General features: G+C 44.7%; 1 protein-coding gene across 2 annotated transcripts in view; it reads left to right on the top strand.

The window, feature by feature from the left end:
- The window catches only part of setbp1 (SET binding protein 1), a 177,242-nt gene that overhangs the window by 128,080 nt on the left and 36,783 nt on the right, over positions 1-12,379 (top strand). For both annotated transcript variants that reach the window (XM_042335500.1, XM_042335501.1), the window contains one exon: positions 4,897-8,431. In XM_042335500.1, the coding sequence (XP_042191434.1) occupies positions 4,897-8,431 (3,535 nt within the window). The remainder of the gene's footprint in view (positions 1-4,896; positions 8,432-12,379) is intronic.

Below are 12,379 nucleotides of genomic sequence, written 5' to 3'. Positions count from 1 at the left end.
CCCCAAATAAGACTACTGTGCCATCTTTCAAGATTCCAAGGGGAACTGAAAATAATGTAGCCAGATTACCCCTAATTATATGAATGTCTGAAGTGTCTCAGAAAATAAATTTAGGACACTTAAGATGTCATCTGTCTTTGACTAATCTGAATGTAATTTGTGAAACCCCAGAGAAACTGATAGTGGCCTGGGGTTAGTAAGAATCACAGACAGGAGCTGGCACATCACAAGCTGTCCTACATGGGTCCTTTCACCACACTAAAGGAGTGTCGAATAGCTGATGAGGAAATTCCGAGGTTTTGCACTCAACTGCTGGAAGGCATTACCTGCGGTCTGTATGAACATAAACTCATGTATATACAGGCCTTCAGATCTATGTTGATTAGTATACACAGAAATAAGCAACTGCTTCTCAAGCTCCATACTTCCAACTGGTGGAATCATTGCTCAATGGGTAGGAATGTGTGTCTGAGCTGTGGGTCTGAACGCACTGACAATGCCCTCATGTATTTGATGAACTGCTCACCAGGAAGCTCACAGGGAGTTCTTCATACTTATTACCACCTCGTGAGGCCACAAATCTGGGCTGGCCAGGTATGTATCCAATAGGAACAGGAGTAGGCCATTTAGGTGAAAATGAAAATGATCGATGTCTTAATGTGTCACCCAATAAATTCCCATCATTTCAAAAGGAAGACAAAAAACACACACTTTTGTGCTTTGTTACAACAACAACAACAAATCACATTTGTATTGCGCCTTTCCCATCATGAGGATGTCCCAACGCTTGGATACTCAAGGATTTGCAAGCAAGTTGGGATCAGGAGGGATGGAGGGCAGAGAGGGTGGAGGTAAGAGGGTGACTTAACTCACCCTCGGTGCCCTCACCACTCCTGTTCTAGGAGATTTTGTGCAAACAATCATGCTTTTCCCTGCTTTTATCCAAATTCCCAAATACAGTCGTTGGTGTTTATGAGGAATGTAAGGCAATTTAATGGAGAAGCGGCTTGTCTACTTTATCAGGAGTTAGTTCATTAATGAGGCAGTCTATTCAAATGAGCCTTGTGGTGTCAGAGGGCATCAGCTGTAAAACTCGGGATGTTAGTTTTTAATATTTTCTTTGCGTGGCTCAGAGATCTGAAGCAGAGCTGGGATAATTCAGTGCATTAGCGTAAAGCAGATAGACTGAACAAGCACGCAGCTGCATCGCTGTGACCCCTGCGAGCGTGCAGGCATTTTTATTGGCCCTATTACAGCAATCCTGACATGTACTGCATGCTAAGTGCGAGAGTTAAGGGGTGGTGGTGGGGGAGGGAGGAGCAGGGGGGGCCAGAGTGCCGCAGCAGCTTGTCGTATTCAGGAATAATGAGACGGTTGGAAGATGACTGCCCTGCGTTTGTAATAAATCTCCTTTATCAGGTTCTCAGTGTGATTTCATCAGATTCAGAGCTCCACTGATTTGCAGGAACAGCCACTGGCTCTTGTATGTTTACTTTATGAAGACAAGCCCAAGGTGAGTGGCTTAGGCCTAATCACCTGGTTTCTGTTTCACTGTCTCGCTCCCTCCTCTCTCACACACACACACACATTCCTTACACTCAGTTTAGGGCTCTGCCGCCATTGCTGGGTGTTACCAAATCAATTCCCGATCCTTACAGCTGCATCCCAGGCTTGTGGTGCCTCACAATGTTGCCTCAGGGGAGAAAGAAGCATTGGAAGCAGCTACGGCTAAACTGAGAAGTACAGTTTTCTCTTCATGTTGACTGACTTCACGTAGAGCTATCTATCTTTATGTCACACAGAGAGAGAGAGAGAGAGAGGTCAGACCCGCAGTATTTGTTATCTGATGTTAAACACAGTATTCTCCTGGATGCCAACAACCTTTCAGTTTTTTTTCAGATTTTTAAAGACCGTTTACTTTTTGAATTCACTTGTTTTGTGTTTTATTGCACCCAACGCAATGTTTCACCGGAACAATTTTAATGTGTGTGTGTGTGTGTTGATATAAAGTATCTCAGTGGAGTTTCAAGGTTACGGCCAAACATTTTTTGATTAAAAATCAAGCAACTTTTAAAAAATTTGGCTTGCAATTTTGTACGCTCTGTTTATGAGGTTTTGTTGTCTAATGTCAATGCACAATCATTGGCAGAAAGGAAACAAGGACACTGAAAGTGATCTATTCCTCAGGGACCAGATCAGTGTTTTGCTGCAGACGAGACTGCAGTCACTAATGTTATTAATTTTTTAAAACAAATTTGCTGATGATGGCTTTGAGCATTTGACTGCTTTCAATTTGGCTGCACACAGAGAACGTGTTGTAATTAACCCAGTCGAACAATCTGCGGTGTATGTTTTTTAAATTCTGAATTTATTAGTCTATGTAAATGAATTGAACAATGGTTCAGATGTTTGAAAAATCACAGCAGGTAGCAACTAAAGGCATGCTAACCAGCTGCTTATCGCACTTCATAAGGCCTCTTAATAAAGCATTTCGCTTGAGAAATAACTGCTCAGAGCTCGATTCGCTAGGTACAATAAATAAATATCTTTGGGGAGTTGGACAGGAATCACAGATAGACAGTTGGTTAATTGCAGTGATTCCTCGAGGATCAAATAGTCAAGCTGCATTTTACAGTCAGATTGCAAGTTCTCGCACAGCTCATTCCTCGTTATAGAACAGCAGCGGTCAAGCCAGCGCTGACTGCTTATATTGTTAATGAGAGGGTCAGACACCAGAGAGGCTGATGCTCAGCACGCTCGCTGGCAGGTGACACTGGAGCACCTATCTTTCAGAATATGTTCTCCAAGGGCATAAATGTTGTCGACAGGAAGGGAATTCGCTGTTTGAAGGATCTGCTATCTGCCGATCAATCTTTCTCTTACATGTTTGTAAGGGGGAATCCCATTGTTTACAAACATGGAATGGAAAGAACACTTGTGCAAAATCCCGTAATAGGCATGTGGCAAAACAGATCTGCTGTGTTAGCCACAACACTTAGTAGGTCCTGGTATTGAGTACTTCTGAACACACAGTCCAGAAGCATTTAAGCTCCCAGTGTTGTTTAACTCTGATGTTCATGGGCTATACATTCAGTCTGTGCAGGAAACGCTCTTTTATATCCAGTCCTGGGAGAGCTCTACATTGTCAGAGGGGCCATCCTTTGATTCAGATGAACGTTAAAGATCCTGTGGCACTATTTTAAAAGAGAAGGGAGCTTCTCCTGCGTTCCTGGTCAAAAATCTCCCAAATAGTTGGAGAATAAATAAATAATCATCAAGAGTAGTAATAAATAAATAATCATACCTCTTTGACCACGCTTTCGGTCATCTTTCCCCTTCTCAGCTCCCACCCCCAGCTCGGGTGTACCCAGCCAGCAGTGCCAATCATGATGAGATGACTTCTCTAAGTGAGACGCTATATAAGTGTAAATTGTATTGTATAATACATTTCTTCAGTCATTTCATGGTTTTAATGAAACATTGCTGTGCGCAAATTGGCTACTACTTTTACTGACAAAATACGGTCACAAAACTTCACTGAAAACTTCTATGACACGCTCAGGGGTCCCCAAACCTTGGCTGTTGCCAACCTGCTCCTCAATTTACCAGAATTAAGTAACCAGGGTGCGTCCCTCAGGGGACAGATTGTGCCATTCCAAACAAACAGAAATTTGCATGCATATGTGGATCTCTCCATAGTTTGGTTAGGGCACTCTTAAGTGTGGCAATTTGTGTGTGTGTGTGTTGTGCTGGACACCTGGCTGAACAAAAATAAAATCACTGAACAAATGCAGTGAAAAAGTGCTCTCCAGTACTAATGCTAACACTGCCACTTCCTGTTTTCCGCACACACACCTCCACAAAGCAGGAAGTGTCATCAACAAGGGTGAAACCTGTTATAAGCAACCTCCGGCTATAGTGAAGTGTGAAAACGGGGCTGCGCAGTGTATAACAGAAAACAAAGGGAAGTGTAGTGCCAGTTTGCTGCTGTTCAAATGGCACTGGGATTGCATGTAGTAAATTCTGCACTGACAACTATGTACAAATGCACTCGAGATATCAGGTGACCGAGTATCAATACTATGCCTACAACGTGCTTTTGCCTTCTTATCAACAATACTTCACTTTGGTATAGACATCTGCAGCTGAAAGGCAGCACAGCTGTGTTTTGTTCAGGCTGATCTGGTGTGCACTGCACTGCGGAGTGAATTGGAGTATTTAGCTCTAAAATTGGTTGTGATGGTGTTGCGAGCCATTTGTCCTACATTAGGAAGATGACGTGTGTTGGCAGCTACCACTGGCACGAAGAACATTCTGCTCCCAGGACAGGGATGCAGTAAAGCAGATTGGAGATAGTTCCTAAAGATGATGTTGTCCTTTTGTACATTTTATGGGATTCAGTTGGGGAAAAAGAGTGCTGTTTTGCGGACCAATTTGGATTGCAAGTTGCAGGGTTATCCAATTATAATGCATTTGGCTGAAACCAATATCTCTGAGACTACTTCTGGCGCCTTTGGGTCACCACCGCTGTCACTTCCTGCCTCCTGTATACAAGAAGCAATGCTCTCAACACTTCCTACGTTATGTGCATGTGTGCTATGTACAACAAATGCTGCTGGTGACATTCATTTGAGCAGGGAAGTGTGGAAGAGTGAAGGGTGGGGTGGAAGCAACAAATCCCATATGTATCGGGCACACAAACCAGCACCAAGGGGTGAAGGCAAGTTCAGAATCTGTCCTCCGGTTTTCTAAACACTTCAAGCTTTGCTTTTGCAGTTCACGCTGGTGTCTGACCTTCTTTCTCTGATTGCGCTCGCTCGCAGCATGCATCCGCTGCTCTATATAATTCCTCACCTAAAGGTCAAGTTTGCTAAACGGTTGTTTATCTTTTGACAGGGTCAGGCACGATCTCACAAGCAACCCGAAGTACGTTTCAGTGAGCTTCCCTCGAGGTTGCAGCATGACTTCAGCGCTGACAGTGTGAAACCAAAGTACCAAGATCGGGTTAATCAGATCCAGCTTGAATGGTCTGCGACTGCTGGAGTCTCCCCTGCCATTCAGAGTAATGCAACAGATGTCGATGCCCGTAGAGAGATCACGAGCAGCGCAAAGTCAGTTTCGGATCAGTTCTGTGACTTTGCAAAGTCCCAGCTGAGCAGGCCTGTCCCTGCCGGCTGTACTTGGAATCCTTTTACCAGCAGTCACGGGGGTCTCTCCATCACTGGTAGCGGCCGACTAGGCAACTTACTGCCTCAGTCCATCGGTCGGCCCGAGGGCAAGACAATGCAGACTCCACCAATGGACCAAGAGAAAGGATACTCGGAGTGCAAAGAGCATTCCCCGCACGGAAATGGGGCCGGGAAACCCGGTAGGAAAGACACCAACAAATGCTCTAAAAACCAGGCGACGGAGAGCATGGACGCAGAGTGGGACAAAAGTAGTCAAAAGGTACAGGAGCTGGAATGCCACGGGAGCGGAAAGAGTAAAAAAGATACCCTTGCGAGTCATGTCACAAATGCAGAGGCGCTGGCCAGATCCTCCCCGTCCAGGGTCAGCGCGGTGGGCAGTCAAGACAAGGATTCCAGCACCGTATTGATCAGAATGCCAGTAAAGCCACAGACTGCCTTGTCAACAGGCACCAGAACACGAAAGGGACGGCTGTCTAAAGCAATTTTGGATAAAAGCCTGCAATCAGAACCAATGAGTGCTGAATCAGCTGTAAAAAAGGCTGATAATAGCAACTTCCCCAGCGCTGGAGACGGTGTAAGTAACAGCAGGAGCCAGGCCAGCGGCAAGGTCACAAAGCAAAGTAGAAACGTGCAGAAGGTTCTCAGTCAAGTCAATCCAGAGGCAGGCAGAGCTCAGGACTCAGCTGCCGTGTCAGAGGCCAGAAGCAGGGTTCGGAAACCCACCGCACTGCTGACCTCTCCTTTGTTTATAGATCCCACCAAGAGCCGGAGGGGATGTGAGGAAATGAAGCATCCAAAACGAGCAGCAAAAAAGGGCACGATTTCTGCCAAGTGTAAAACCATCAGCCTCCTGGAGGAGAGGAGCATGATGCAGGCAGTGAACATGGTGATGGAGCCTCCCTCGGCCTTTCCTATAACCCCCGCTAGCCCTCTGTATTCCAACACAGATAGCCTGACGGTTATCACTCCTGTGAAGAAGAAACGGGGAAGACCAAAGAAGCAGCCACTCCTGACTGTGGAGACCATTCACGAGGGAGCTGCCACCAGCCCGGTCAGCCCCATGTGTCGAGAATCTCCCAGTACCAACAAGAAAAAGAAGAAACGGCAAAGTCCTCTTCAGCTGGGGCAGATGGACTCCGTCACCTCAGAACCCAGCGAGGTGACCTTTTCCAAGAAGGAGGGAAAGATAGGCGTGCTGGACAAGAAGACCATCAAAACCATCAATAAAATGAAGAGCATGACACGGAAGAACATCCTGAACCAGATCCTGTCCTACTCCAACAACCCGGTGCTGAAGAAGAAAGTCCAGACCTCCAGTGCCGTGTCAGCAATCTCGTCCGCCCTCGAGACCAAGCTCGGGAAGCAGATCAACGTGAGCAAGAGGGGGACTATTTATATTGGCAAGAAGAGAGGACGCAAGCCCAAATGCATGGGCCAGCTACAGCAAGAGGGAAGCAAGGGAGCCGAGAAGTACTCCAAGCCAATATCTGCCCATTCGGAAAACCCAACCGTGCCTTTCGGCTCACCGCTGGCCGCAGCAATGACACCAGGCAGTGCTCAACTGTCGCCCTCCCAGGTCATGGGGTCAGGTGGAAACCTGAGCCCCATCAGCAGTGAGACCAACCTATCCGAGTCAAAGGCAATGCCAAACCTTCAGCCCATCAGTGCACTTCCTACCAAACCCCCCAAAAGCCTGCACACCAGCACCTGGAAGCTGTCACCACCCAGGCTCCTGGCCAACTCCCCATCTCACTTGTCCGAGGTGGCGTCGTTAAAGGAGGTCACCCTCTCGCCCGTCAGTGAGTCCCACAGCGAAGAGACCATCCCCAGCGACAGCGGAATCGGAACAGATAACAACAGCACTTCCGACCAGGCGGAAAAGGGGTCCGAATCCCGCCGGAAATACTCCTTCGACTTCTGCGCACTCGACGCCAGCGAAGGTGCGGCGACGGACGGCGGAGTGAAGGGAAAGCACCGGCAGAAACATCTGGTCGTGGACGAGTTCCGTATACATGAGAACATGAAGAAGCAGAAGCACAGGCGAAAGAAAAAAAGCCTGCAGATGCAGAGCAGAGATGACCTTCAGTTCATAGCGGACCTGGAAGAGCTAATCGCGAAGTTTCAGATATTTCGCATCTCGCACCGGAGCTACTCGTTTTATCCTGACAACCCGTATCCCAGTATTTTCCGGGTCAACTTTGACCACTACTATCCCGTGCCATACATTCACTATGACCCATTACACTACCTTCGCCGCACGGCTGATCTCAAGTCTAAGAAGAGGCGTGGTAGACCTCCTAAAGCCCAAGAGACTATGACAAAGGTGCCTTTCTTACAGGGCTTTGGGTACCCACTCCCCAGCGGGAGTTACTATGCACCCTATGGCATGCCTTATACATCAGTGCCTATTACAGGCATGATGAACCTTGGGTATTATGGGCAATATTCAGCTCCCTTTTACCTATCACACACACTTGGGTCGTCTTCCCCCTTCATGAGGCCTACAATGCCCCCGCCCCAGTACCATGCCAGCTCCCACCTAAAAATGCCAACCACTGCCAAGCACAAGGCAAAACACGCCATGCACTTGCAGCCTTCAATTGGAGTGGATTTAAATACCATGCAGCCTTCGTTGACATCGCAAAGAGGTGGTGGCACTGGAATATCCAGCAGCCGAATTCACAAGCGAAAACATAAGCACAAGCACAAACACCGGGACGAACGGCTCATTGGCTCGAGGGATGATCTAGGGGAGCTGTTTGGGTGCAAGTCCAATTTTGCTAAAGCTTTAGTACATCAGAAACTCGACAGTTGTGACAAAGACCTTTCCCTGGTGGCCGACAAAGGTAAACACAAGGAGAAGCTGAGACACCAGCACATCGAACCAATGCACAGTGGACAAAAGGCCGCAAAGAACATCTTTGACGTAGACATGTCGTCGAAATTAACCTTCTCTGATTTCCCACAATGGACAAGGGCCATGGAAAGAAGTGATTCCATCAGTGAGTCAATCGATGCCTGTGTAAGAAAGTACACGAGTCCCGATGCCCGGACTAGACGGGAGGCTTCAGTGGACCTGTATGGGGACCTGCACACTGTGAGCAGCTCAGCTGAGAAGAGGGAAAGTGAATTAAGTGGGGGCAGAAAGAGGCACTTTGAGGGATTTGGAACGTATCGAGAGAAGAACGGACCTGTGCTGAGGACAAATAGGAAGGACTGGGGGCAGATCCCCACAGCACCAGGTAAGGGCACGAGAGCAGAATGCGTGGTATTAGTTTCTTGCTGAAGGTCCTTTTAAAGGGTGTGCATTGATAATCTTTGATCTGAGGTGTATTTGTTTGATTAAACCTTTGTTAATCCATCCAATCGGGCTTCGAGAAAAGCATTGTGAGCTTTCACAGGAAAGTTGTTTAGTGCAGCGTTTTATTGGGGGCTTTCAATTTGGAATCATCATGAGCAATATTGCTACTATCTATAATAGCTAAGTCATAATTTCATACAGTAGTGACGAATATCTTTGCTTAGCCGATAAGGACAATCAGGTAAAACATATTGTAATCCTGCACACATTCCCCATCGATAATTAAGAACACTGCATTAGCTGGAAACTATTATTAACGACTATGTGAACATTTCTCCCAATCTCCCCGACATAGCGAGAATAATTTCTTCCTCAACCAGTTGAAGTTAAGTCAAAAATGCATTCCACTGTCTAGAAATGAAAACAAATCTGTCCCCTCACTAAATTTGAAACAATATAATGGCAATATGGCCAAAATCCATGTGAAATGTGAGGCATTCTCTTTTGTTATTAATAATAATCCCTGCATTCGATATAGCGCCTTATCACGTCTTTGAGCCATCTCAAAGTGCTTCACAGAGTCCTGCAATGGAATAAAAAGAACCTGAAGTATTTCAAGTGATCTGCCAGTATATGATATTCAAGCAAGTTTAATGTGTATTTTTATAGATTTTTCAATAGTATGTTAGCTTGGCAGAACAATCCATCCTCACAGCAACTTGTCATTAAGAACATGCTGTAAGAACACGTTTTTTAAACTAGGTTTTCTGCAACATTCCTTGATTATCTCTGGTAATAATTGAAGAATGGATGGGAGAGAAATTCCACCTGGGTTTACTCATGTTTATCACCATTTCAGAAACTGCCAAATTGCTGAATTCAGTCTTAGCTTTGAAGCCCGACTTCCCGAACTTCTTAAAATACAAAGCCAGTTACAAAATTAATAATATAAATAATAATTATGCTGGAATTTGTTATAGTACCTTATCACATCGCCGAGACGCCTTAAAGCGCTTCACACAGTATACCGGAAAGTGAATTGACTGTTTTTTTTGTGGACGGAATGCAGCAGTCAATCGCGCACGGCAATGTGCCCACAAACAGTCGTGGATTGAGTGAGCAAGTTATTATTATTTGTTTATTTGAGACCGCATTTAAGAATTTGTGAAAATTTGGAAGCTCTGGAATGCTAACAAACGAGAATGTCTAAACCCGAGTTGAATTTCCACCCAAGAATGATCACAGAATTCATTGGGGTGAAGAAGGCCCTTTTGGCCTACTTGATGTGTTTGGAGACCCCTCACTTTTCACCCAAACAGCTTCAAACTCTGATCCCAAGAGTCTTTCAGTGCCAGGTTCTGCAGTGGAATAAGAAGAACCTGAAGTCTTGTAGGTGAGCTGCCAGTATGTGGTATTCGAGCAAATAAAATGTGTATTTTTATAGATTTTCAATAGTATGCTAGCTTGCCGGAACAATTCATCCCCCACAGCACCTCCCTTTCAACATCTCGTAAGTGTTTTGAGTTTAACTGTGTGGCGTACAGGATGCCAAAGCCAGGGGCATATTGATTGAGTGGCTGATATTTGTGATAAATTCCATGCGGGGAAATTTGTTTTATGGTCAATGTTTGTAATAAATCATAACCCAGCATAATTCCTTTGATATATATATATATGTATCTTCAGGAGTGCGAGTTAGGCTGAGCAAGTATTCAGACCACAGAATATTGGCAAAATACTCTGTTCTGTCTATAAAAATTGTGTCCCATTTTGTTGTTCCTTCCTGTTACTTTCTCGTGGGGTTTAAATCTGCTGTTGCATCCTCTGCCATCAATAAGTGGCATTGCAGTTGTTTCATTGCGTTGAACTCCAGGCAATTTTTTAAAAAAGTTTCAAGTTAAGATTTTTAGTGTCTCATGATTTTTAGCTAAATTTCCGTGTGTAGATTGTTCGTGTCTTTCTGAGTTCAGAATGGAAAGACTTCATTGGTCTCAGGAATGGACAGAAAGTGCAATGCCAAAGACAGATGTTGTAGCAGATTCATCCTTACAGAAACCATTTAGATCTGAGTTCCACAGTGATTTAATTTGGAGCTGGACTTGACCTCCTATTGGCACCATCAGGGAATGTCAAGCAATGGCATCCATCCTCAAATCCAAAAGCTTTCCATGCCTGGGTTAAAATACTTCAAAAGATTTTTTTACAGATTGTTCTATTTAGTAGAATCTACCAAATAATCATATGATGGTGATGGCATAAGATTGGAATCGAGTCATTCGTTTGTGGCAGTCACTTGTCCAGTATTAGAGCCTGGCAGGTCCACAGTACTCCAGGCCACTTGATATTCCCATCAGCCTGGTTCAATGGCAGATGTTGGAGATGAAGATAAGTCACTTGGGGATGGGATTCTGCCACTGTTAACCCTGCAAGCCAACGCCCTTTCAGGTAAGGTGATCATAGCTGAACAAACTGCGAGAAACTTGTCAGTATTCACAATGATAAGTTTCATAGTTTTAGCTGCTTAAATTCCAGCAGTGCCCTAACGCACACTCTTGCGTTCCCCAAGCTTTGGATTTTGCCAACCGACACCTAAACATTCTGGGATAAGGGCCTTGGGGATCTCAAAATGTGCAATGAAGTATTGCTGGAGTTTAACCAGCTGAAATTGTACAGCTTGTCTTGAAAAAGCTTGCAGGCTTCCTACTACTTCTCCAGCTAAGACCACCCTACTGGTTAGAGCTTTGGTTTGCAGGATTAACAGCAGCTGAATGGGAAAGATCCCCGAGTGATCCCTTGGCGACTGGTCTGCTCGTGTATATACTGCTAACAAGCCAATATGGCCCATTTTGTCTTATTTCTTTCCTGAATATAATCATGGATATTGAGAAAATAAATATGTGAACATTTCAAACTCAGTGCTTCTCCAGACTGGTTGCATTGGACCATCATAAATAGACAAGGCCTTCTCCTGACTACAAACCGCACGTTTAATTTTCAGATGAACATTAGAGCCACCATTAATACTATGATGAAGCGTAACTTTTTTTAAAAAAAATAGTGGCAAATGAAGTATTTTTATAGTTAAGTTCTGCAAGTTGCAATCTTCTGTGACATCTTTCTCCACATTTTTCAAGAGAATGTAAATTCTGCCAAGGTAATTAAGGATTTGTACATCTCGTTCCCTCTCGTTTCTAAGTCAATCTTGGGCATTCTCTGCTAAAAAGCCTCCATTGTTCCAAATGAGCATTTTTTCAGAATGCTATTGTTTGTGTCAACTTGACTTTAAGCCAGTTGCTTGCATATCACAGGATCATAATTATTGCAGCACAGAATGAAACCATTCATCCCGTTAATCCTGTGGGCGCTGTTAATATGCAAACCCTCGACTGTCCAGGGTCTCAGGATGTGAAAGGCGCTACATAAATGTAATTTGTTGTTAATACAAACTCCCTGTTATTTTCCCATAACTTTTTATATTCAGTTGGTCAATGTAACAAAATTCATACGTCTGGAGGGTTCCAAAGACTCATTTACTCAGGTTCATAGTGGTCCAGTTAGGCTGAACTTGGTGTGCTACAGAGAGGTTTCCGCAAAATAACAATAATAATAATACTTGCATTTGATATAGCGCTTTATCACATCTTCAAGATGTCTGAAAGCGCTTCTCAGAATATACTGTAGTGATTTGACTGTATATTTTGTGGGCAAAACGTGGCAGCCAATTACACACAGCAGTGTCCCACAAACAGTCATGGACTGAAGTGAACAATTTATTATTTTATTTTAAAACATTTTGAAGGAACTGGGTTCCTACTTACTTCTAGGTAAACAGAGGCATATGGAGTAAGGAAACTTGCCCAACATTTTGCCCTGCCAGGAACTTCACTAC

This window comes from Callorhinchus milii, unplaced genomic scaffold, assembly GCF_018977255.1.
Source record: "Callorhinchus milii isolate IMCB2004 unplaced genomic scaffold, IMCB_Cmil_1.0 Scaffold1, whole genome shotgun sequence".
NCBI lineage: Eukaryota > Metazoa > Chordata > Chondrichthyes > Chimaeriformes > Callorhinchidae > Callorhinchus > Callorhinchus milii.
Note: the sequence above shows the minus strand (reverse complement) of the source record. Positions and strands in the feature narration are given on the sequence as shown.